This window comes from Nilaparvata lugens, chromosome X (assembly GCF_014356525.2).
Source record: "Nilaparvata lugens isolate BPH chromosome X, ASM1435652v1, whole genome shotgun sequence".
Classification (NCBI taxonomy): Eukaryota; Metazoa; Arthropoda; class Insecta; order Hemiptera; family Delphacidae; genus Nilaparvata; species Nilaparvata lugens.
Window position 1 is genome coordinate 26,130,357 of NC_052518.1, and position 27,337 is coordinate 26,157,693.

Sequence of the window (27,337 nt, forward strand, 5' to 3'; positions counted from 1 at the left end):
GAGTCAAATCGTGTCTTTCACTGGTGACTCCTATCCAGGAACCTCGTTTTGTCACGTCTTTTCCCCTCGAGGCAAGCAGAAACCGGCTTGGATCGAGATACTAGTGGACAAATCGTCACTTTCACATGGTGATTCTACGTCTCTCCGGTCACCACTTTTTCTCAAAAACTATCTTTCTTGAAAATGAAGATAGAAAGATTCTGATTTCGGATATGGATTCAGCGACCCCAAATTCTTTAAAGTGTAAGTCCCGTTTTCGAAAATATCCGAAAACAAGGAAGTTATGGCTGTTTTTAATGAAGCTTTCTATTATCATATAATTTACGGTAAAAACGAACAGGTACTGTACTATACAGTACGTAAGTACTGTAGCTATTATAATACATCTTACACTGTATTCGTGTAGGAAATTTGGTAGGATATTTATCTTGATTTCTGAAAATACCCCAAAATAAGGGAGTAAGATAACTTTGAAAAACCAAAGTTTTCCTGCCGATTGAAGAAACATTAAAAATTAGTGTAAGACATATTATGTCTTAGACTAAAAACGTGTAACAAATATCAGATCACTATTCAAGCTATCAAGCTTTTCATAAATTTATTTGTCTCCTCATGGCAGAAGGTTTGCGCCTAACGTTTTCACTTAAACATTTCTGTGATTAAATTGTGATAGAGCACATTATCGTATTGATCTTAAATGTACATCGATTTTTGTAAAATTGATTTTTTACCGTTCCTATGAATTCTAAGAATTCTATGAATTCTTTATACAGGTTCAGCACAACTTCTTAAATAACATTATGTTTGCTTCAACAGAATTCATAAGGACGACAAAACATCGAACAACAAAAAAACGCTTTCTGAGTAACTGGTTTTAACAAAACATGGCTTCACGAAATACAGTACGATAATTTAGAATAGTTGGTACAATGGTTATGCTTTTCGCATTATGGCAGCACTGTGCTTGCTCACTCACTTCTCCAGTTGACACTTGTTGACTTGTCAGTTGTTTACTTGACTTGACTTTGACACCTGTCATTATGCGATGTCTGAGTTTGATGTGGAGCTGTTGATTACTGCAGTTTGCAACCGACCTGCACTTTGGGATAAAAATCTTGACATCTACAAGGACCGGAATGAAGTCGCCAAAAGTTGGATGGAAGTTAAAAAGAAATAGTCAATAATTGCTGGGAATTTAAAGTGATATTCAATGATTTGAACCTGATAAATTGGATTGTTGAATGACAACTGAAATTTAGTGAATTCTACTGTACAACATTCCTTTTCCTCCTATTTTATTGGGTGATGAGTGGAGATGATTTATGATTTCTTATTTTGATTCATCTTTTCATAGTTCAATATTTTTTTGGAAAACTAGAACTTTTAAAAATTAAAAATGTTTATGTTTAAACTTCTCAGGTGTTCAAAAACTTCTTGAAACCTTTGCCTGTCCCTTTGTGAGGCAGGAGTATTATTATCTTAGTACATACTATATAATCATATGATAATGGAAAGCTATATTAAAAACAGCTATAACTCCCTTGTTTTCGGGTATTTCTGAAAATGGGACTTACGCTTTAAAGAATTTGGGGTCGCTGAATCCAAATTCGAAATCAGAAATCTTCTATCCATATTTTTAAGGAAGTTAGACTTTGAGAAAAAGTGATGAGTCATACTTTGAGCAAACGTCGGCGTAGTTGTTAGATCTGTCGGCTTATTCATAAGATCCCCATGTGAAAGCACAGGAGAGCTGCAAAATATGAAATATGATCTTCCAGGAGCGAGGACTCTGCCGTGTGAAACTGGCCTTAGTAATCATACCCCGCTCAAAAAAAAATCATAGTCACTAGTTCTCAGATAGGGAGGGTGACCACGCAGGCTCAAAGAGTGAATGCATTCCAGAATGATTTCTCTTGGAGAAAATAAATAATGAGGATTGTGAGTTGTGTGAGCAGTGAGTCCTTCTGGTTGATATTATTAAATAATCCAATTTGGATAGCTAAAGGTTTCTCAACAATGCAACATAAAATGGAGTACGGTACTCTATCACTGTCAGGTATAGCAGATCAAGCTCATGGTATAGCAGTTCTGGAATCTCTATTTATTTAAATAAGCGCAAATAGCAGAAACGCAATGTAGACTAGGGGTTCCCAAAAAATGTTTCTACGGACCCCCTCACCTACCAGCAATGTCGAGGACCACCTCGGAATTTAGAGTTGGGAGGCACTGTGAAACGTGCACTTTCTTGAATCCCAGTACTGATACTGAGTAGCTAATATCAATACGTGGAATGTTTATTTGAATGTTAAAAGTGTATTATTATAATAAGCCAAATTATTCATTTAGAATTTTCAGTTCATGGATTGTTTCACCTATAGTAGTCACAATCATAACCGACAATGGATTAGAATAAAAATAATTTTTAAACGTGGTGAAGGATAGTGATTCCATGAATCGCATGTTAAATTCGCAATAGTATATTTCGCACCTAGGGCCGAAAATGAGACTTTTCTGGCTCGAAATCGGTTTTCAAGTCCGAGGCCGTAGGCCGAGGACTAGAAAAGATTGAGAGCCGGAGAAACATTTTTGCCCATGGTGAGAACGTAATTTTTCGCCACACAGAAAAATAAACAATATATATATGAGAATAATAATTATTCTCATTGTCTATTATAAGCACTTCCGAAAGCAAAAGTGGAAGGTCATAGCTCTAGCAAATCTGAATATCAAGAAATTGTCCAAGTATTTTTATTTTTTATTCTGATTTGTCTAAATAACCTAAAAGATTATGTTCAATTATGTAAGAGGTTGAGTTTATACTTTTTATTCTTCCAAATGACAATAAGATGATATTATTATAATGTTTTAATTATTGAATGATAAACACAAATAATGAAAAGTTTTTGATCAGCTGGTTTATCACACTTGAAAAAGTTTTTGATCAGCTGGTTTATCACACTTGAAAAAGTTTTTGATCAGCTGTTTTAGCACACTTGAAATTCGGCCAATCTGATGTGATCTGAATGTCAATGGAAGTTTAGGTTAGAAGTTCTATCCTTCTATGAAAATCGAATTATTTGAATAGTTTATAATATATATCTTATCTGTATTTTATTCATTTAAATAAAATGATAGTATATTATTACAGAATACTTTATTGAATTCTAGAAGCATAAAATGATTCCGTTTATCCACCATGTTCCGTGATAAACGCTTTACTAGGAGGTTTTAGGTTAGATTCTATTATACTCTGAAAATTGAATTTAAATAGTTTATAATATCTCATTTGTATTTCATTCATCCAAATAAATTGATAGTATCTTATTGCAAAAACTTTATTCAATTCTAGAAGCATAAACTGATTCCGTTTCATAAACTATTTTGTAAACACGTTCACATCAAATCAGAATCAGCTGACTTCAAGGTTATTTTACAGCCCTAGGGCCGTAAAAATTTTACCGGCCTGGTCAGAAAACAATCACTTTCGGCCTCCATATGACGCACGTAAACCAGCTCATTACATCCAAGTGGGGCGAAAAATAAATTTATAAACACTACATATATTTACTACTTATTTTTCATTGAGAAAAAGAACTTATCTATCATGAGAGCGTTATAGATTCCCAGTTAATCTATCCTAGCTTCAATATTAATCTTGAACAGAAATCAAGAAAAAGGAAATGCTATGAATCCTGTCCTTGTCAAGAGTAATAAAATAAGTTGGTGCATGTATCCAGGTTTTATTCAAATACTGTAGAAATGGTCAGTTGTAGAATTGGTCGGAAAACTGTAAGTGGGGTTGTATTATACATTGAATTCCAAAACAAGCACCTGTCAGGCAGCTCTGGTTTATTACTCTGGCATTTCAAAACCTCAATTCAATCGAAATAGAGTCTGTTCCACAAGTAAAGGATTGGTTCAAATGATATCTCATTTGAGAATATTTGATAATGTATTACTTTTCTGGATCCAGGTATAATCTAGTACCACTTGCGGGTAGTCTGAAAAGAGCATACCGACGACACAGATTGAGATTAGATGAGAAAAATGCTAATGCGCTATTCATATAGTAGAGGCTGCAAATCCATGTAGGGCTGCTTGGAGTTTCATCAATTCCCGTGGACGCAAATCAGGCGATTTGGACCAGAGTTTTGCAACTGCATATGAGATTAGTCGGTTTGTGTTGACTTAGGCGGGATGCACTCCAGAGAAACGCGTTTCGTGAAAAAAGTTTCAGGAAACGTGAAACGAAAGTTGCTCGCAATCGACTGATAAGATTAAGCAGGGAACGTTTCCTTTGTATGCATACGCGAGTGAAACGGATTGCATGAAACAAGTTTCATGAAAGAGGGATTCACGAAATGCGTTTTTCTGGTGTGCATCCCGCCTTAGTTCTAGGCATGATGATGGCTTTCCTGAGATGACTGAATTCTTAGCTACTCTTTAGTAGATTCCACTTCTTGGGGAGCATTTTGAATGGATTATTATATGAATTATAATGAATGGATAATTATTCAAATGAGTCGTCTTTTATAATTTATAATTGTGATAATTTCATAACTGTACTATTGAGAACACAACTGTAATAAATTGATTCTTATAAAAAAATCCATTGTGAGGAGAGGAAAAGGAAATACGATTTAATTGTATTTACATCTTTTATTCTGAGTTTATAGAAGTCAAAATCAATAAATATCTATTTTCGAGTAAGGATATGTAACATAGAATGATCAGACAAAAAAGTTTTGGATGAGAATACATTTATATGAAGAATAGAATTTCACAATTTAGAATAAGTACAAAAATATATTTTTCAAACTGTATGAAATTTTTCAAATACATTGAAACAAGCCGGACCCTTAGTCAATATAACATTAAACAGGAAAGTTAAGTAATAAAATAAATTGTATGGCTTCAAATAGGATATTAATGTGTAAGAGTGAATATAAATAATAACTTAGGACTAGTATAACCAAAGTAATAAGGCACGTCATTTCATTTATTCATCTACTGAACCTCAGAGCTAGAAGGGTGCAAGTTTCAAACTGCTGATTTTACAGGAGAGCCCAAAGGTTATCTACTCCCAGCCAGGACTAGAAGAGCCAAAGTCCAATCAGCATGAGACCTACATGTGAAATATTGAACTCACGTTGTTTCAGTCTTGATGCTGATTGGACTTACGCTCTTTCTGCTCTGACTTTTCTCGAAAACTATAAACTGTAGAGGACTTACGTTATTCAATATCTATAGAGTTCAAAAACCCAGAAACTGAGTTCGAAAAAGACCCACTACAAACATCATTTAGTCCAAAAATGTACTCACACTCCTCTAGCTCTAAGGTACAGATTTTTATTTATAATAACCCATATTCGTCTTTAGAAAAATAATATTAATGTAAATTACCATGGTCGTTATCTTTTGAGTAATATAAACAAATAAACAATTGAACAATCAACAAACAATATAATATTTTTAAAACTCATTAAATTTACAATAAGTCAATAACATTTTTATAGAATAAAACTTAATAAATCAAGGGTTTACTTGGAATTTTGATTGTAATTGAGGACATCAGTTTCCAAATCGAATAAAAATATTGTCCTAAGGCACTAATATAGTCAGAGAGTTTTGAAATAATTTTTCTCACACAAAAAGGTTTCAAAATAACTAAAAGGTGATTCAAATAATAAAGTGCACATTGAGAGCATTAAGAACAGCTGAATTCCAACTTTGATGAATAATGAAAATGAGAAAAGAATCCAAGCAGAAATATAAAAGGTGTTTTTTTATGTAAAGCAGATCCATTAAAACTGCTTTCTGTACTTACATTGGTACATATTTGAATAAAGAATGACATCAATTATTGTTCTCAAATTTAGACATTAAATTCCATTGTAATAATAATCGTGGTAGTAGTAGTACATTTTTGTATTTAAAAGACATTAATCGAAGGATTTGGCAGTTTGAGAACAACATTTTTCCAAAAATGAAATATTATAACTAGTAATACTGCATCTATTACGAAAATACAAAAAGGTGATCTGGTCTCACATTGAAATTCGTATAATAATCATTTTAAGTTTGATAAGAACCATTTACGTCAATTTTCTAAAATATCGAACAATTGGGAGTGAGCATATATATCAATAAATATATAAATATTTGATCAATACACGTGCTCACTATCATGAAAATAATAGAGAAATCTTTTGCTATATGAATTTATATTTTTCAATTTCAAATTTATTGTATCAAATTCGTGCTATGTATGAAGTACAGACCAGTTATCTATCGACTCATCGTCAGTTAAAATATTGTTTGAAGTCAAATCTGTGAACGTTTACGCGATAATGAATGAGAAAAACATGAAATAATATGAGATAAGTTGGTAAAATTGAAATGTATATGGCAAATTTATATGAAACCAAATCGAGATATTAATTGAGATGGATGAGATTAAACATCGACTTTGAAAGGTGAGCCGGGAATGTGTTCATCCCCCCACCTTACAATGACTATGTAATCGCCACGCTCCCTCACAACGTAGTTCACTTGATAGTTGTTACGACCCATATGCTTAACAACTACTTCTTCGCAGGGACCCTTGGGTCCATGTATTCCCACGTACAAGATGTTTGTACCTGCAACAATACACACATCATGTTATCTACATGAAACATCAACATCAAACATCAACTCAACCACATCAGTTTCTGGCACAAATTCCAGATGCTTCAAAGTATTCATAAGAAAAATATTTAAACATACCAAATCTTGCTTTACTCACAAATAATACATAAAAGTTAGTAATTACACAAACACAGTAAGCTTCAATTTGTAAAAGCTTCATAATTGATGGAGCAATAAAGCGCACACAATGAAAGAATGAAATTGGTTAATACAAAGCAGAAATAATATGACTAAATAAATACTCCAAAAGAAAAAAATCTAGATTTTTTACATGTTGAAACAGTATGTACGTAATTGTTAAAGATCAGAGATAAGATTAATTTATCATTCTGATTGAAGACAAGCTGTAAAATTGAGTTAAAAAATAAGATGGAGAGTTGAACAGTTTTCAACACATGGCATTCAATATTATTTATCTGAAATCGTTGAAATCTCATATTCAAAACTGAAATAAACTGAATAACAAAACTTAATAAGCTGAAACAAACGCTTAGAATTTCTTTCATACTTGACATTTTTTTTAGTTATTAATATTTATTTCTTATATTAAAATTTGAAGGGACTGCTGGGTTTTTAAGTAACTTGTATCACATATTTTTATATAGGCTTCATCAGATTATCTTTTTGATAAGATGTGATTGATTCTGATCAGTTCATCTTCAGATAGTAAGTATGTGAAATCTAGTGAGATCGGTTATCCCAAATTGATGACTATACTGTATTCTGAAAGACCGTTGATACAATAAGAGGCATGGAAAAGAACTTGAAAAACTTTAGCAACCAAGTGATGTCACTTCGAGAGCTGTTTAAGGTAACCTCAACAATATTAAATTGAAGTAAGAAGGCCTATATCAATCATGTTTCTTCAAAACAAGAAAGTCCAATATTCGAATATGAAAGTAAAAGAAGTTGTAATTAATTATAATAAGTACATTAATGAAACTGATTCGAATTTGTTTCTACAGACAAATAATAGCATTTTATTACAGTATGCCATTGGCTAAATTATTTAATGGGATCTAAGCGGGTGTTTGGTTTTTATGTAATTAATTTTCATCTCTAGAAGCGATTGGCTCTCTCTATGATCGATTAGCGAGAAAATATTATCACCAAAATGTAGCCTATTCACTTTAACTGATGAAATACATTTTAGTTAGTTATTAAAGTAGACGAAATCAACAGTTAAAAAATACCTCAATTTCACACACCAGTTTGATAATGAATCTCTCAATTGTAACACCAGCAATCACTTCCTACGAAACATTCTTAATACAAACCAAAAACATGAAAGCATGATTTGATGAACTTCCCCAAACTAAAAATGTTAATTACGCACCATTATCTGTTTATTATGTTGACATCACTGCTAGATCCTGCTTTATGATCACATGGCATGGCAATTATTAACCTTGCAACATCACTTACAAAGATAACGATGTTGTTACCAGTTCATTTATGTTACATGAATGACAATACATTTGACAGATACAAATTGAAAAGCTAGCAAGTACTCCAGCGAGGTGTTAGAATGAATAGTCTATCACCATTTAATTCATTGCTGTCTCATGCACTGTTACACATAATCGTTGGACATAGAGAACTTTCAAATACGGTAGATGGATGAAGAAAAATAGTTACAGTATAATATTAGTCAAATTCGATATTTGGTGAATTATCCTCATGAAACTAAGAGCTGAGTTCCCAATCCTAGTTGAAATACAGTATAGTTAAAAACTTAATGAGAGTGATGCCTCCCTACGATTTCAAAAATGTACCAAATAAAATGCTTTTAATTGTGGGCTGTATTATTTATGTTGGGATATTGCATGTTTGAAATCAGGATATGTATTTAAAATTAAAAATGGTACTCGATCTTGATGGAGGCACTAATAATTACAGGAAGTTATTGATTTTTATCTGATGGAACTATCTACTGCAAGTCAGAAGTAAGAACAATCGTAACTACTACGGTATTCTTTGAAAACACTGAATAACTTAACTTCTTCTATTCATCATTAAAAAGAGTATATCTTCATAATTCATACTTGCTTGTATCATTGAATTGATGTCAATTCTATAGAAATGTGTTCACAAAAATACTCTATTTTAAAACATTTACCTCACCAATATAATTTTCGATGATAGCTTTCAATATGAGATCATATATTATTCATTGATCTGAGATATTAATATTACTATAAAGAGCAAATAGGAAACTGTACATTAACGTCCAACTTTCTAGTGGAATTGATTGAGCTAAAATTGAAATTAATAAAGCTATCGATTATACTTCTGAAGACTTCTGCAAGTATTGAATATTGTGAATACTGATAATACTATAGAAAATAGCTGAAAGATAGAACCGATGACTTGATGTCATCATGACTTTGACTGACAAACAGGTGACGATGAGTCAGAATCCCGTCTATACAAAATAATTATTATTAAACGAAAATCTCAATTAAATGCTGTAAATCATCTCAAAGACTTCTGCTACTGCAAAAATTGACAACAGGGGAAACAGCTAGATGTAAATAATTATTATTAAACGAAAATCCCAATTAAATGCTGTAAATCACCCCGAAGACTTCTGCTACTGCAAATATTTACAACAGGGGAAACAGCTAGATGGAAATTCGATGAGCGCTACTATACGAAAATTAGCTCTCATCGAATTTCCATCTAGCTGTTTATCCTGTTGTCAATATTTGCAGTAGCGGAAGTCTTCGGGGTGATTTACAGCATTTAATTGGGATTTTCGTTTGATAATAATTATTCATTATTTTGTCATTTAATAACAAATGTCCAATTTCATTCCATCTGTAGACCGTCTATACAAACATTTTTTTGTGGTAGCTTTTATCGACTATCCTTGAGCTATTTTCACTGTTGTTTGTTGTTAATAGTTGCAGTTGCGTGAGTTCCTGGAATATTTTATTGCACTATAAATTCGGAATTTTGTTCAATAAATATAACAAGTAGGAATTAGATAATTGCACTATAACATGATCCTTTCCATAAGTATGCTTCATATTAGACGGATTCTTTAGAAGAAAATTACTGATTCCCTTGAAGTTTGTTTTTCATAACTTATTTAGATTTTCAAGGCTTCAAACTCAAATAACCTATGTGAAAGCACTACTGGACATGAGAGCGCATCAGAATTTTAGTTTTGTCCAGCCATGCTGGACAGCAGAGTTGAGGTGTCGATTGTAATGCAGTAAATTACGAGTGGATTGGGAAAATGGTGCTGTCCAGTGTGACTGGACAGGAGAGCTTCTGGGCCACATTCATGTTAAATTTAACGAGCGCAAAGGGTTATTGCACTATCAATTAGTAATTTTGTTCAATAAATATGTCAAGTAGGAATTAAATAATTGCACTGTAACATGATCCTTTCCATGAATATGCTTCATACTAGACGGATTCTTTAGAAGCAAATTACTGATGCGCTCCAAAAAAAGTAATTCCCTTGAAGTTTGTTTTTCATAAGTTATTTAGATTTTCAAGTCTTCAAACTCGAATAACCTATGTGAAAGATCACTCGCTATGATAATTGCAACACTCCTTGATTGAACTGATGACTTGAACGACAGTTGATTTCAGTCATTCAAAAAGTATTGACGTTTTTTCTCTAGGTGGAGTCCATACAAAAGTATTCTCAAGCTATACGTTACATTATGTTATATTTATAATAATAAATAGAACAATATAACTTCAACCCCTCAGCACAGTCTGAAACAGCCCATATCAAGAGAAACAGCCCATGTATTTAAATGTCAAGAGAAAAGAATGGAATTGAACAGAAAAATATGGTGTTTTTTCCTTCTTGTCTTCGTAATAATTATTGAAAACCGATCAGTTGCTGAAGCTTCAGAAGGGGATACTATTATTTAAAATCCAATTGTACATTTAGAACAACCCACTTGAAAGATGCCATTTCGGAACCGACATATTACTATCTAATTGGAGAATGTTTAAATATTATCAACAATTAAATCAAAAAGCCTATTTTGACTCACTCTATATCACGTTTATGATATAAACACACAACACATTTCGAGACAGTTCTTAGGGAATGACGGTCATGAAGGTAATTCATAGTCTCATGTTTTTTTGTATGGATTTAACCTTATGGTTTGTGATTCAAATAGGCTTGATTCAGGTAGCTGAAAGAGAAAAAAATTATTGATAAATTCTTACCGGCATCTCCACAATGAACTGTGAACATGTTCTGTTTTTGAAGGTAGGCCTTTTTCAATCCCATTCCTTTGCTTGTTACTTTGCTGGCATCTGACTTGAAAAGCGGCAAAATTGGACCTTGAGCTTTGTTCTTTCCTACTTTCTGTACTGTTTCAACGACCACTGAAGACGTTTCTTGAGCTCCTCTCTCGGCTAAGTTGTCACCTAAAATAAAAACAATTTTTCAAATTTTCAACACATTCACAACTAAGTTGTCACCTGAAGCAAAAACAATTTTTCAAGATGTATTATACACATATACCTTAAAATTCGAGACAAAAGAATTGTAGCTCAATTTCTATTTATTTTGGATTTCAGTAAAACGTGTTCGCTTAAATTACATTAGACAAGATGATTATTTAATAATCCTACATGCATGGCTTGATGCAGGATAAAAAATAATATGTTTTCATGGAGAACTCATGATTCCATGAATCAAAAGTTTTTTAATATTTTTTACTCATTAATCACATTAACTGGAAGAAGAGACCAGTATGTACTGGTCCAGAACTTATTTCCACTAGGTTATGCACTTGTTATCAAAAACAAAAAAATCAAATATATAAATTTATTTGGGCTATTGTATTTTTTATCATCATTAGACCAATCACTAATAATTGGATAATCAGACCATAGCATTTATAGTGTAGTATATTTTTAAATTTAATGAAAAATTCATGATTCAGCTTTAGAGCCATCACATTTACAAGATTACCTAACACATTGCTTTATCATGAGAGTTTGCAGTCTAGAAAGTCTCTTTGAAAATTGTATTAATAATAAATAAATTGAAAGAAACATCAAGCAACTACAATACAGATACAGATCAACACATATTCGAATACATTTATAGCAGTAATTATTTTTTGATATTCAAAATCGCCTTTATAATAAATCTTTATATTTTCAATTTAATATCCTTAATTTACCTTGAAGTCAATGAATGAGAATTTGAAAACTAACATTATAGGCTGACGATTCCAATATTAAAATAATTATTGAGATGAATGAAGTAAAAGTTGTAAAATCCTACTATGAACGTTGTCGTTATTGAGTTGCATGTGGGCTTTTGTATCAAAGTCAAATCAATAAACAGTTTTTTTTTAGATTTTTCAGCTTTTCCCTCCCCAAAGAAAAATCCCTTTGTAATTTTTTATTATGAAGAAAGAAGCGATTTCGATGGAAAGAACATTACATATTAAAATGAAGAAAAAGTCCAAAATATTAAATAGGATTGACTTATTTGTTTAAGAATTAAACCATTCAACACTTCCTCATATTTGTATCCAGAAGCTATTCACGTATTTCGATATTTTCGTATTCAAAGGTTTTACATGATGATTGAACCAACTACCATGTCTTTGAAATTGTAATCTGTTTTGTCCTGAAATTGACAAAATCTCACAAGTATGATTGAATATTTGAATAATCAAATATAAATAGTGTTTGCCATATTTGTATCCAGAAGCTGCTATTCATGCTTCAAAGTTTGAATATGAAAATAGCTGAAGACATGAATAGCCTGTCAATAAAAGTATGACAAAATGATAAAATTTTCAATGGGAATTTATTGTGAGTGATATATGAATTATTGTTGTTTAAATATTGTTAAAATGAAGCAAATTTCTACTAACCTGTACAGGTTACTTTGAAAGGCGAGCCTACAATGTGGTATCCGTTGTATTTCAAACTGATGTAATAGTCTCCTGGGACCAAGGGCGTGTAGCGAACTTTGTAGCCTTCTTCGACTTCAGTGCAGTCCATGGAGACCTTAGATGGACCATCGATTGTGACTGCCAGTGTGCCAGCGCCCGCGTTGCATGTGTCAACCATGAAATCGGTTTTTTGTCCTAAAAGTCACAGCTAGAATTAGTCGAATTAGTCGACTATTAACACTAGTTTTGTTTTGAAATTGACAAATTTCACAGGTAAGGTGAGTGGTTCAATTTGAAATTGTAATCGATTTTCTCTTGAAAGTGACAAATAAAACAAAAATAATATTAGTGAAATGATAGAGAATTTGAATAATTTTTTGGTCCTGAAAATGACAAATTTGCTAAGTACTGTAATATTTGTGGTATAATTGAGAATTTAAATAGGGGTTTCTCCTGAATATAACACAATTACACAGGTGGGGTAATATCAACCAGGAATTTAACCTAAACGTTGAATTTCACAAGGTTTAGTAATATTTTTAATTATTATATATTTTTTTAATAATAATTTAATTATTATTATTGGAATAATTAATAAGTTTTCTCTTAATTATTTTCTGAATAATCGTAAGATATTGGAAGTACATCTTGACATATATCAGATAGAGAGTGCAAGTGCATTGATTCCGTTAAAGAAGTCACTTAGAATATTATGAAATTTATAATTATTGTTAATCCCAATATGTTACTGATGCATCGAATAATTGTTGATTTCTATAAGTTGAAGTAGGCTACCTAGAGAGCAGAAAAGTTTTGTTTTCAACAAACCTGTTTTGACATCTCCAAGACCATTTCCACTAGCATGCACTGCGGCGGGATCAGCATCCTCCTTGCCAACCTTGATCCTGAAGGGAGATCCCGGGATGTGGACACCATTGAACTTGCAGTGGATGTTGTGGATGCCGTTTTCTCGCGGCATGAATCGGATCGAGTAAGTGTCACCATCAATCGCTTGAATAAAGCAATCGTCTTCGGCACCCGAAGGTGAGACGATCTGTCAATTACGAAAAAAGGCGATTCAATCACAAAGTCCTGTTTTTGGCAAATTTTAAAGTAGTAGACTCTTAACTATACCTTACAAAATATCGAAAGAGGAGTTTGATGATAAGTTCTGTTTTAGGAAATAAGAAGTAGGCCTAACTAATACAGAAGTAAACTCTCAACTATATTAATCTCAGAAAATATGTCAAAAATGAGTCCTGTTTTTAGGAAATATTATATTCTTCACAATATTCGTCTAAAGAATATTATAGGAAATATTATTTTACTGTCTGAAGGTTTAATTCTATTGAAATTTATTTTATCATATTTTTTAGAAATTCTTCTCTATTCAAATAATTAATCTTACTGTATTTTTTAATTGGTATATTGGGTGGACTTGAAGCAAATAAAAACGTTATCCTTATGGGTGATATAAATATAAATTTGAACCTGACTACCTATATTTCTAACGATTATTTCAATATTATGTCTTCTAACGGCTTCATTTCCTACATCAATAAGCCAACAAGAGTTAGTAATCAGTCACAATCGTGCATAGATCACATATTTTTCAGAAATAATTCACTGGTGCACTCATTTGAACATAAATTAGTAGCCCATTTGAAAAATGCAACTTCTAAAATCAAATCATCAAACAGAAATAGGCCACTGAAAAACTGGATTACCCCTGGACTTACCTAGAGCTATCCAAACTAGAAACAAAATGCATAAAAAACTTTCAAAGCAACCTTACAATATTGAACTCAAAGAAAACTATACTCGCTATAAAACCTTCTTGAATAAATTACTAAAAGAAACTAAGATCAATTACTGTAGGAATAAATTAGACCGGAGTAAGGGAAATGCTAGGAAGACATGGGATACGATTAACGAAGTACTTGACATAAAACGTAAAACTTTAAAGCCAGATATTGATCCTGAAATCTTAAATAAACACTTTTCATCTGTAGGAAATAAATTGGCAGAAAAACTAAGGCATGATAACCCTAGCCTTCCCTTTCCAGCCCGGCTAAATTATCGCCCTTCACAAACAAACTTTCAAGACTCTTTTTTCTTATTCCCGACAAATGAAGAAGAAATAATCCAAACAATAAATGAACTGAAAACTAACTCATCTCCAGGTATTAATAACATTAATAATAGCTGTCTAAAAAAATAGCCCATTTGATTGCAATGTCATTAAAAATTATAATTAACAAATGCTTTGAAAAGGGTTTCTTCCCAAAGGAATTCAAAATCGCCAAAATTATCCCACTCCACAAGTCTGGTGACACCAAAAATCCTACAAACTACCGTCTGATTAGTCTACCTAGTGGTTTATCAAAAGTTATGGAGAAACTTATTAAAAAGCGTTTGATGCTATATTTGAAGGAGAAAAATGTGATTCACCCTAATCAATTCGGTTTCCAAGAGGGGAAAAGCACGGAGGACGCAATTTCATTTTTAGTTAAAACTGTAACAAATAATTTCACTCTCAGTAGAAAATCAATTGCAATATTCATCGATCTAAGTAAAGCTTTTGATATCATTCCACACTCAAAACTTTTAGAGAAGCTCAACCACATCGGTATCCGCGGTTTGCCATTAAAACTCTTTTCAAGCTACCTTGAGGGACGAACGGAAATTTTATCTATCGACAATAAAACCAGTATTGAACATCTTTTTGACTACGGCTTAGCTCAAGAAACCGTCCTATCCCCCATCCTGTTCCTAATATATATAAACGATCTCCCAAGCATAAACATTCAAAATGGCCAAGCAATCTCCTTCGCTGATGATACCATGCTAATCTTTTCAGGTAATAAGTGGGAGGAAACTAGAGCTGCAGCTGAGAGAGGAATCGCAGATGTCAAAGCTTGGCTTGACTACCATACCTTAACATTGAATCATAAAAAGTCTTCTTTCATGACATTTACTCCCAATGCTGCCACTCAACCAATTACTCAAATGTCTATAAAAATCCACAAGACTGGCTGCATTAATTTAGTCTCACCTAATACAAGTTGTAACTGTCCTGCCTTGGAGAACTCAAAATCTGTTAAATATTTGGGGGTATTGATTGACCGGCATTTGAGGTGGGATTGCCAAATTCAATCGTTATGCAATAAGACCAAGTATTTAACAAACAAATTCTATAAAATAAGTCAATTAAAACTGCCAAATCTTTCTATGATGATCTATTTTGCATACGCTCAATCTGTTCTACAGTATGGAATAAGAGTGTGGGGTGGTGCAGCTAAACAACACATTAAAAAAATTTTCAACATACAGAAACACATTATTAAGGTTGCACTAGGCAGGACAAGGCTGTACCCGACTCAAACTCTTTTTCAGGAAACAAATATTCTCACAATCAAACAGTTATACATAAAGAATCTAATATTGTACATAAATAAAAACAGGAACCTTTTCAACATCCGAATCACACCCTACAACACTCGTCAAACATTTAGAACATCAAACTTAACCCAAACTAATTTACAAAATTTTAGGATGCAATTCCCCTATCTGTGTGATAAACTGGTAAATACCGTTCCGTAGGACTTTCTCTCATGCTGTTCAATGAATATATTAAAAAAAGGAAACTTCAGATGGATTAAAACGTCTACAGACTTATATGGAGACATAACTTAAGGCATTAGTACAGTAATTTACGTAATATAAGTTGTTTAGCAGTATGGTTCATGTTTTGGGGTATTGGCTTAAGAACATGTAGGCAAGTTTATCCTTTAAGAAGGGTAAATGCTCTAGGGCAAAGTATTGAGATATTTTTCTCCCAATTAGTATTAGTTTCTTTGATCTGTCGTCATTCTAGTAGTTTCTTTTCTCTCTTTTGTCAACATATTTATTAATCTTACTATAGTTTCTTTAGTTTTTCAAACCTCTTGTTCTTCTTATTTTGCTTACCGTAGTTGTTTTTCACATTTTTTGTAATTTCTTGTTTGTATTTTTCCTTAGGCTCACGATCAGAGGAAAGTCATGTGATCCATTTGATTCTTTTTATATTTTTATGATGTATACAAATTATTTCGTGTTTTTTTCAATTGTTGTGAAAGTGAAAAAGAATAAATAAATTATTATTATTATTATTATTATTATTATTATTATTATTATTATTATTATTATTATTAGTTGGATCACGTAAAAATATAATTGACTAATTAATTAGGTGAGAAATATACGTTATTCAAGTGAATTGTATTGGTATGAACAAACCTTTCCATCCAACTCTCCCTTGGCGCCGTTCTTACGGATCAAAAACTGAGCTGGAGTCTCGACCTTGACACCGGTGGTGGGGAATTGAGCCACTTCCAGTTTGTGGGCATCACCCACTGCAGGCGAAATGAAAAGCTTGTACGGAGAATCAGGTATGTGCTGGTCATTGAACTTGATACCCACTCGGTACTCGCCTATAATTGAGAAAAACAATAATCCAACAATTACTATTTTTCTCCAATTGATTCATTATTAAAAGGAATTTCGAGGGAAAATTGAGAATCAGGGTTCAAGGTGCATCAAAATGAGGTGAGATAAGATATTTATTGACAATTGTTACAAGGATGTTGCCTATGATAGCATTCACAAAAAATTGACAATTAAATCAAACTTAAGAAATAAATAATTATTCAACAGTTCCGCATCATTATTAATCAACTACAAATATCAAAGAGAATAATATTGTATACATTAAGCCATCAAAATATACTAGATCACATTAGTATACTAGAGGAAAGAAAAGTTGTTATTTGCATCCATGTGGAATATAACTTATCATCATGAAAGTATATCATGAAAAATTAAACTTCATAATACAATACAATAGAGGGTAGATGAAATAGGTAAGAAATAAACTATGAAGGAGGTTCTATCATAAAACATTGTGATCAGATTTTCAATAAAAGAAGGTAAGCTAAGTAATTATGAAATTGTACATGAAATAGGAGCGATGAAATGAGAGCATGAATTCACCAAACCCTGCCAATCATAATGACCTTATTCTAATGTATCATATATTAATGATGACAGAAGCCTCGATTTAAACAAATAGAGGCTTGGTGAGAAAATCAACTCAGGTGATAGATTGTTCCACAGTCGGGACGCTACTACAGTGAAAGAGGAGTTATACATAACTGTGCGGTGGAGTGGAATTTGTAGGAAATACTGGTGCTGCCGAGTGTTTTAGTGGTATACGCAAGAGGGGTGAATCTCTCTTTCAGATACTGCGGACCCTTGCCCTTGACATCTAAGTGATATGCAAGACATAATATGACAAATTCAAAGTATTTTTGGGATAAGCGATCTTGTAGATTTTGTCTTTTAAATCATTCTCATTTTCAAGATCTAATCGACATTGAGGGAAGCTATCTTGTTAAATTTCAATTTCAAATCATTTGCGTTTTTCGGACGACACAATCAGAAGCAAGCAAATGTTTTAAACCCTACTTTCCCATATTACGGTACTAACCTACTTCTCACATGAGATACCGGTATTTCTTAAAAAGTGTCAGCCGATGAAAGTATTGATATTATGATGGAGAATAAGATATAAATATTTTTTCATAGAGTAAAATAATATCTTGTTGGAGAAGAATGTTCAAAATTATTTTCTCACAAGTGATTAGTATGTAAATTATCATTTTGGATAAAGACTTTTTTAATAGCTCTTAGATTGACTTACATTGCACTAAAGGCATTATTGTAGCTTGACTTATAAATTTAGCCTCTTTTCAAGCACTTGTTGGCATTTTAAAACGATAATTCATTCACTTGAAAAATAATAATGACATATTATAATAGTGTCATTATGGTGAATCAACATTCATCAAATGAGATTACTGAAACAATTTTTTTATTTTAGCTATGTTGTAACTTTATGTTGAAAAATAATGCTTGTGTGAATAAACTGAAACATAGGCTAGACATATTTCAAGCTTGGGCAAGAGTAATAAATGTTGTCTTCCAAGTTCATTGATGTTGTTTTGTCTATAAAAACTAAGTTCACTGAAGAATACAAACTACCTATTTTCATGCTTTTTCTCGATCTATCAATGACTTGGGAAGAAAACTAATCATTAGGCAGTTCTAATTTCAATAAAGTAGGCCAACTCTTATTGGTGCTATCAAAATCAATGGAAAGGAAACTGAACTGTATCTTCAAAATAATTCCCAAACTACATAATAACGCTGAGCATAAGAAGCGAAGAATGTTTACTTATATTTTACATAGTTTTGGCTGTTCACCAATTTCTTTCAAGTTGTAGTTCCTCAAATAACTTTTTGTTGGCTTACAAATCTTGGCAAAGTCTTCAATTTATTTAAAGAGAATATTTATAAATACTAAGCAAGAAGAGAAAATTCATTCAATGTTTGACCTGCTTCAGGAATGAATCATAACTTGACATGCTCAATAGCAGCTATAAGGTAAGCTCAGCATTAGCTTCACATTTGAAAGTTATTCCAAGAATTTTAGCTGACTGCTAATAATATCTTTCTGCTACACCCGAAGTTGCTCGAATGCTTATGTTAGCATATGGAGTGTACTTATCTGTTTTCTGTGAATACGTTAACAACTTGACCCAGATTCAAAATCTATAATTGTGAAATTATCAGATAAGTTTATATCACTAATTTCCTTTGATGTATCATGAATGTATAAACTATCTCATGGTATCTATTATATTTATATTGAATTATTATGGTTATCATATCATACTATGATTTGGGAGTTATTGATTATTCGTGAAGGGGAATTTTTTACACAATCTGAAGATTACATCATAATAGATGAAGAAAAATTATAATATATGAGATAATTCTCAGTCTATCAATAGGTAAGTATTAAATTTGCTCAACATTTAATTCAAAATATCTTAGAATAGAAAACTTCCCAATTGTCTAGTACATCCAGTGATCGCTTTATTACTTCTATGTCAGCCCTTTTTAACCATCATTTCACAAGTTTCTATATTTCAAGTAAAAAATATTGATTTATTATTTATAATAACTATTATTGTCCAATTTAATTTTATGGAAATCACAAACAGTAGTATTCCTGACAGTATTTCCTGTCATCTTTGTATCTTATAACGGCCTAATGTTTCCCTATGAGATTCTATCTTTTTTATCGTGAAACGCCTTATAATAACAATAATATCTCAAACTAGATACCCTAAACCCCAACACTACCAAGAATTTTTTTAATCTCTAAAATTCTAACGACAGTATATTCTATTGAAATCGATTCCTATGTTCAAACTGTAATCATTTATATATTTCATTATTTGATATAAATGTTTTAGTAAAGCATAATGTAAGTTTTTATTCTATAGATTCAATAAGTTTTATTATAAAAGTCTATATGTTATAAGTTATAGTGATGAAACAGGTGGTCAGCACTAGTGACCACCACACTAAGTTTGAAAAAGATGGTTAGCAGGTGTGACTCACAGGCCGCAAACAGTTATAAATTATAGTTTTTATAAGTTTTTTTCTATATAAAGTCAATACGTTTTTAGTCCATGACCTCCTCCATAAGTGGATATTTAAAAGTTTAAAGATATACACAAGACATTTTTCCAACCTTACTAAGGACACAAATTGAAAACCAAAATTTGAAGTAGAATACCGTAGAAAAATTTGCGAACTACACTCCAGGATTTGAATGAAGGCATCAGACTATTTATTTTCATTAAATTACTGAATAGGAAATCGGAATGATTCTGTCATTCACACTGTTCAATAGAAGATCTAGTTGATTGAGAAATGCAACGAATTGATTAAGAAATGCGATGAATAAACGGTCCCGTAGAATTGATTAAGCAATGCATTGACAGAGATTACCTTGATCATGTTGGGGATTGTCGTCACCTAACACAATCTGTTGGGAGACTTTGTAAGTGTGAAGTTTCTGGGCATTGTACTCGCCCATGGCGGTTAATCATTCAACAAAAACAATAGACCAGCTGACAAGGCAATAAATCAGACGCTCCTCAACGCGAATCACTAACTAGAAGCACTGCCATCTGCCAACTTCAATCCAGCACAGTTCTCTCCTCTCTCCTCCCATTTCCCTATTCCTGGTTCCTCCCACTTCCAAAGCTCTTTTCCTCCCTCCCCCTCCACTTCATGACCACCCACTACCACCTGCTTGTCTAAAGATAAACACTCCATTTGATAACTCAATATTTCCGATTCAAAACTTGCCAAATATAGATCATCTTGATCTTCATCATCGATGGAAAAGTCAATCCAACTCGTACGATAGCGCGAAAAAATTGAAGAACAAACATCAATTTGAAATATTCAAAAAATGTATGGATTTAGATTGGATTAAAAATTTTCATTCATTGATTCACATACATACTCAAAGAAAGCTGTAAAATGCATCATAGTTCATCTCGTACTAAAAGATCTATTTATATAATTTACTAGCCTACTAATCGACTAAATCAAACAATCAGAAAATATTTATTATTAATGTATTTTTATTCAGTTTTATAAGGCTACTTGATAGCTCCTTTATAAAATTACTAGTACCCTTTCTGCTTTTTTTTTAAATATAAACGTTTTTGGCCAATTAGGCCATTATACTATCCAAATGAGAAATATCCGTTTGGACACTTGATAATGGCATAATTGACCGAAACCGGTCGTGTCTTTTAAAAATGTATAAAGCCCTATCATTAGATGATTGAATCGATAATAAAGGGCTGTTATTATTAGATTTAATGTATAAAGAGTTATTAATTCTGATAGTTGATATACTATTTTATAAATTTGTATTAGAACACACAATCCAAGGAAGTAAAAATAATAATAACAATTCATCCGAAATAAGATAGGTACTAATTAATCTATTTTTTTGAATGGAAATGTAAGATAATAGATGGACGATCAATGTAATACTAGGATCAATATGCTTGTGGTAGCCACTGAAAACTAAAAAATTGGATTATCGTATAATGAAATATACGGGATTCATATTCGATAAAAAACTCTCAGCTTCAAAATAACATGATATAATTCGTATATACGTTATGCGTATAAATTATTACATATAAATATGGATTATATTTTCATTAGGATTATATATAAATTTAATAAGAAAAAACTAGACCTTCCATTAAGCGAGACTTGACAAGCAAGAAACCCCTGAACATTCATTTGATGGATGCTTTAAATTATAATGAATCTAACTTGATGTCAGAATGAATTATTTTCGGTTTATTTATTAACAGTTGGAGAGTCGTTGAACAGATGAACATCTTCGTACACTTACTTGACAAATTCACACACTTAAAAAAGCTCGCGCAAAAAACAGTGATAATAATGAATTTATAGTTCAACAGATTCATCATGTCAATGATTTTTATTATCACAGCCATTTTTTCATTTTCAGATAACTTTATTCATTCATGTTTTCGTCAATTCAGACTCACTGATAATGTTTTCATATTCTATAATATTCCTTGTGAATAGATTGTGGCAGGTCTGTGGATACGCAGATGACTTGGTCATAATAGCAAGAACTGTGCCGGCCTTGAGAGAAGCTTTCACTCTACTGGTGAACAATAGTGTGCCAATGGGTTTGAAAATCAATGAGGCCAAGACAAAGTATTTAAGAGTGTCACCAGCCGTAGTTAGGGGAGCTACTAGAAATATGAAAATTGGACCCTACACATTTCAGCAGGTGGATGACTTTGTATACCTGGGAACGCTTGTGACAAGTAGTGGTAAGATCACAGCTGAGATACAAAATAGAATAATGGCAGGTAACAGGTCATTCTATGCAAGTATAAAGTTATTCAAGTCTCGACTACTATCAAGAGCTACAAAGGTGAAGTTGTATAAGGCATTAGTCAGGCCTGTAGTATGCTATGGCTCTGAGACTTGGGTACTTAATGCTGGTGACATGGAAAGGCTACGAATTTTTGAAAGAAAGGTGATAAGAAGGATCCTTGGCCCTGTGTGTGAAAATGGACACTGGAAACGGAGAAAAAATTGTGAAATTGAGCGTTTCTTGGGCAGTGAGGATATCGTCAGATTTATCAAGGCTGGCAGGATTAGATGGATAGGACATATGGTAAGGATGAATGATGAAAGAGTTGCAAAATGTATATGGAGGGAAAGGCTATACAATAGAAGAAGAAGAGGTAGGCCTAGGAGTAGATGGACGGATGATGTGGAGAATGATTTAAGGACGCTTGGAGTTCGTAACTGGAGAAGGCAGGCACAGGATCGGGAGAGATGGAGGGGCTATGTCTGGGAGGCCAAGGGTTGTAACGACCTGTAGCGCTGAGGAGTAAGTAAGTAAGTATAATATTCCTTAGATTTTTCTTTAGTTCTTAATGGAAATATATTTTTTGTGTGTTGTAATTAAGATGATGTAGATAATTTCTGATGAATAAATATATTTAATAAAACTACTTGAAATATTTAAATTATTTATTGAAAAATTGAGATATCCTCATGTATTCATCAGTTTTATTTAAAGAATTTATCAAATCCTCAAGTGAATTCTCTAAATTTGACTTTGATGAAGTTCTCTAAATGTGTATCACCAACCATCATACTTGATTTTCGAGTATCAACAAATTGCATCTCGTAACCTAGTAGTTCTGTCAGTTTATTCTTTGTTTTATTCAAAGCTTAAATAAGTATTGGTATTTATATAGTTAATCATCATAAACTAGAATCAAAGTCATCATATATTGTTATAAGAAAGTAACTTAATTTTGTACCCTACATTATTTCAATCCACTGATAATAAGAGCGTTTGTAACTTTAGTGCCTCTATTAATTTGGTAACTTTATTTTAAATAAAATTATTTGCTAATATTTTGAATATCGCTATTCGTGGACCTCAATCATCATTAATTATTATAACATCAGGATGTATAGGTATATAAAATATTATTATAATTAAACTTTTCTGTTCAAAGTGTAATCATTATTTAAGTGTTTACTAATACTTTTGAGATATCGATGTGCAGCTTTCGCTATTCACTTTCTTTTGAAATTCTGTATGGAAATCATGATGACCATCTTTAAATAATATGCCATCTTTTAAAAAATGAAGTTGGATTGAAAATGGCGAATCTAAGATGTCAGACCAAAATTTTGAAGTTACAGAAAAGTATTTTTTTAATTCGAATAATATACCCAATAAAACCTACTGTCAAATTATCTAAGATAAATATTCTGTTCCCATAATTTTTACCAACTCTGTATGTATAACTATAAGTATATTGTCCTAATCTGCTCTGACCGCTGACCGCTCTCTGTGTGGAAACACCCTACAGTCACTATTAAAAGTCAGACTCAAAAATTTGGGATAGCAAGTCCCTATTTAAGCAATGCAAAATGCATAACATGAATCGCACTATAGTAATAGACAAATTATCTTACAGACTTACTTATAGACAACGTATCTGTGATACGAGTAGCCTACAACTATGTACTGCTAAATAAGTAGGTACTGTAAGTGAGAAGAAATGATTGTTTGTGTAGTGACTAAAGAAAAGAGATTAATATTTATATATTGGAATAGGCCAAACTAAGTAAGGTAAGACCGCTCAAGAAGTACAGTGAGAAGAAATTATAAGAGTAGTGGCTAAGCGTAGGGTGAACAGATCATTCTCAGAGAAAACCGGGTCACTTTCAATCTCCACCTTCAAGCCCCTCCCCCCCTGAAATTTTACCCCAATCTGAAAATGATGTTAATTCATGAGTAAGGGCTAACTATCTATATAATAAAAGGTTTTGAACATCTCAAAATATCGTTAACAATTAAGAAGAATTTGAATCTATAATCTATAATTATAGATTTATAGCTATTTTAAGATTGATATTTTATGTTATTATGTTATTTATCTGTGACGTTTTTCAACTGTATTACATTGTTTTTGTTATACGTTTGTTGAGATTAAAATATCATTATTATTATTATTATATTATTATTATTATTATTATTATTATTATTATATTATTATTATATTATTATTATTATTATTATTATTATAATAGCTACTAACAAATTTAAATGACGAATGAGCTCTATATCTACTCAAAGCCACATGTAAAAAATGTAATTAGTTGATTTAAGAAAAGTATATTTTCCTTGCTTAGAGCTTTCTTGATCATGTATTTTCATTTTAAAATTATAATTGTAGAACTCTACACAATTCATACTTTTCTATTTAGTTGTTTTAATAGATTCTACATTGGCTGACAGCTGGTTTCATGTCATTTTCCCAATATTGTAGGTTGGATTGTACCTTCAAGATTCAAGCTGAATACAAAAGTCAAACATGTTCAACATTTACAAAACTTGAAGAAAGGTCTTCATTAGTACGCTAGGGAAAAGAGATGAATCACTTACCAGGCTCAGCGACAGTATAGCTGACATAGCAAGAGCCATCTTTCCTGTCCTTGAAGTCGATCTCGGCCTTGCTGGGTCCCTCAACCGAGATGGCCAATGAACCCGCGCCCGCTTCGCGCGTCCACACGTTGAACTCGCAAGGCTGTCCCTGCTCTCCCCTCTCCAGACCCGGACCCCCCGCGTGCACCCTGTGGGCCCCACCGTCCCTCAACGGGCCCACCGTGAACTGGAATGGAGATCCTGCAATCCAGACTCAAAATAAGTTCCTCCACCTACGTCCATCTTATAACCTACCTACGATACATGGTAGGTTTATCTCTGTATTCTTTGCTTTGCAGGAGTTTGACAACAATTACTATTGATATCATTGGCTTTTTTGTACCCTAGCTACTAGTTTTATGTAGCTTTAAAAAATTGAAGCTATTCATATGTATTTGTACATGCTCCATGAATAAAAACATTCAATAAGAAAATAAAGAATTCAATTCAATTTTCCAACTATTCATTGACGAATATGAAGAGCCTTACTGTATTGTCATAATTAATGAAATTTTTTTTAATAATACAGAAAAACTTGTGCTATATCAGATAATAAAAGCTATGAAGAAAGAACAGTTCTCAAACTTTGATAAGTGTCAAAGCTACTACCATCACTGTCTATAGTGAGATTCACGTTATAGAGTCAGCATCTGATTAACATTAGTTTGCTATAATTGTTTGTCATTATACAGAGTGGGTGAAAAGTCTGAGAACGGCTTAATATCTCATACACAAAGGTTATTTGACGGTGGTGTGATTGGGGATCCTACTCAAATTGAAAATACTACTTTACTATGACTTAAAAAATCTGGTCTGCCATCCTGGATCCGCCATATTGAATACAAATTTATTTTTTTAAATAGGAAGGTGGTAATGCAATACATGATTTCAATACAAAATTTCAAGAAAAAAAGAATGGCGAAAACCGCATATCGATATCTCGAACCGTTTAGAAGATATTCACATTATTAAACAATACTATTCAAAGCAGAAAGGAGAGAAAAAAGTCCGAGAACAGCTTCATATCTCATACACAAAGGTAATTTGATGGTGGGTGTGATCGGGGATCCTACTCAAATTGAAAATACTACTTTACTAGGACTTTAAAAATATAGTCCACCATCTTGGATCTGCCATATTGAATGCTACTTTTTTTAAAAAAATAGGATGCATATCAATATCATGCATATTAGAAATGAAATACATAAGTGGTATTGATTAATAATGTGAATATATTCTGAACGCTTTGAGATATCGATGTGCGGTTTTCGCCATTAATTTTTTCTTGAAATTTCGTATTGAAATCATGTATCGCATGACAACCTTCCTATTTAAAAGAATAAAGTTGCATTCAATATGGCAGATCCAAGATGGCGGACCAGATTTTTGAAGTCATAGTAATAAAGTAGTATTTTCAATTTGAGAGGGATCCTCAATCACACCTCCTTGGAATCACTATTTTTTTGAGATACTAAGCCGTTCTCATACATTTTTCTCTCCTTTCTGCTTTGAATAGTATTGATTAATAATGTGAATATCTTCTGAACGGTTTGATATATCGATTTGCGGTTTTCACCACTCATTCTCTCTTAAGGTCATTTACATGCAATAATGACTTATTTCTGCATGGTGTATATATATATGATTATCTTTGTAACTTGTGAATTTATCTTAAGTTCCTGTCCATTGTTATTTTATTGTAGCTCTAGTAGAGTAATTTGTTGGTGTATTTTTAGTTTGTTTCTACTGCATTGTTTGCTTTTATGTGCTTGCTATTCTCACGAATATTCTATGCACTGTAGCTCTAGTAGAGTAAGCCTTTTATTTTCATTGTATTTTCTATAGTGGAACAGGATGATCATGTAGAATACTGTATGCTTATTTTGCTTTCACTCTTAATTTTCACTTGTTTTGTATTTTTTCACGAAGAAATAAAGTCAAATTTATTATTATTATTAAATTAAAACCCTGATATTAAAAAAAATATATATAAACATCCTGTATTGTTGAACTTTATTATGTCATATTATAAAATGAGTATAGTGAGATTCACTTGAAGGAGAGAATGTCTCCTTTCTATTGGTGTCTGGATAATTCTTATCCGACCTATAGTTATTTTCTAATTAATGATTATGTTCGTCAATGTCGAGACATTTCGAACAGAAAAATGAAATTTTCAACATGCTAGGAGCTTTTTTGTTTCAAAAGATAAGTAGGTGGTGAAAGCGAGAAAGTTCATCAGAAATAATTTAAATTATTTTTCCAATTG

The 27,337-nt window shown here is 32.2% G+C and overlaps 1 protein-coding gene across 7 annotated transcripts in view; it reads right to left on the reverse strand.

Moving 5' to 3' along the window:
* Nucleotides 1–4,644: 4,644 nt before the first annotated feature.
* Nucleotides 4,645–27,337, reverse strand: part of LOC111043544 (filamin-A) — a 221,640-nt gene continuing 198,947 nt past the window's right edge. For all 7 annotated transcript variants that reach the window (XM_039443087.1, XM_039443088.1, XM_022328524.2 and 4 more), the window contains 6 exons: nt 25,030–25,269; nt 16,866–17,059; nt 13,416–13,641; nt 12,567–12,782; nt 10,894–11,097; nt 4,645–6,641 (listed from right to left, as the gene is read on the reverse strand). In XM_039443087.1, the coding sequence (XP_039299021.1) occupies nt 6,457–6,641; nt 10,894–11,097; nt 12,567–12,782; nt 13,416–13,641; nt 16,866–17,059; nt 25,030–25,269 (1,265 nt within the window). In that variant the 3' untranslated portion in view covers nt 4,645–6,456. The remainder of the gene's footprint in view (nt 6,642–10,893; nt 11,098–12,566; nt 12,783–13,415; nt 13,642–16,865; nt 17,060–25,029; nt 25,270–27,337) is intronic.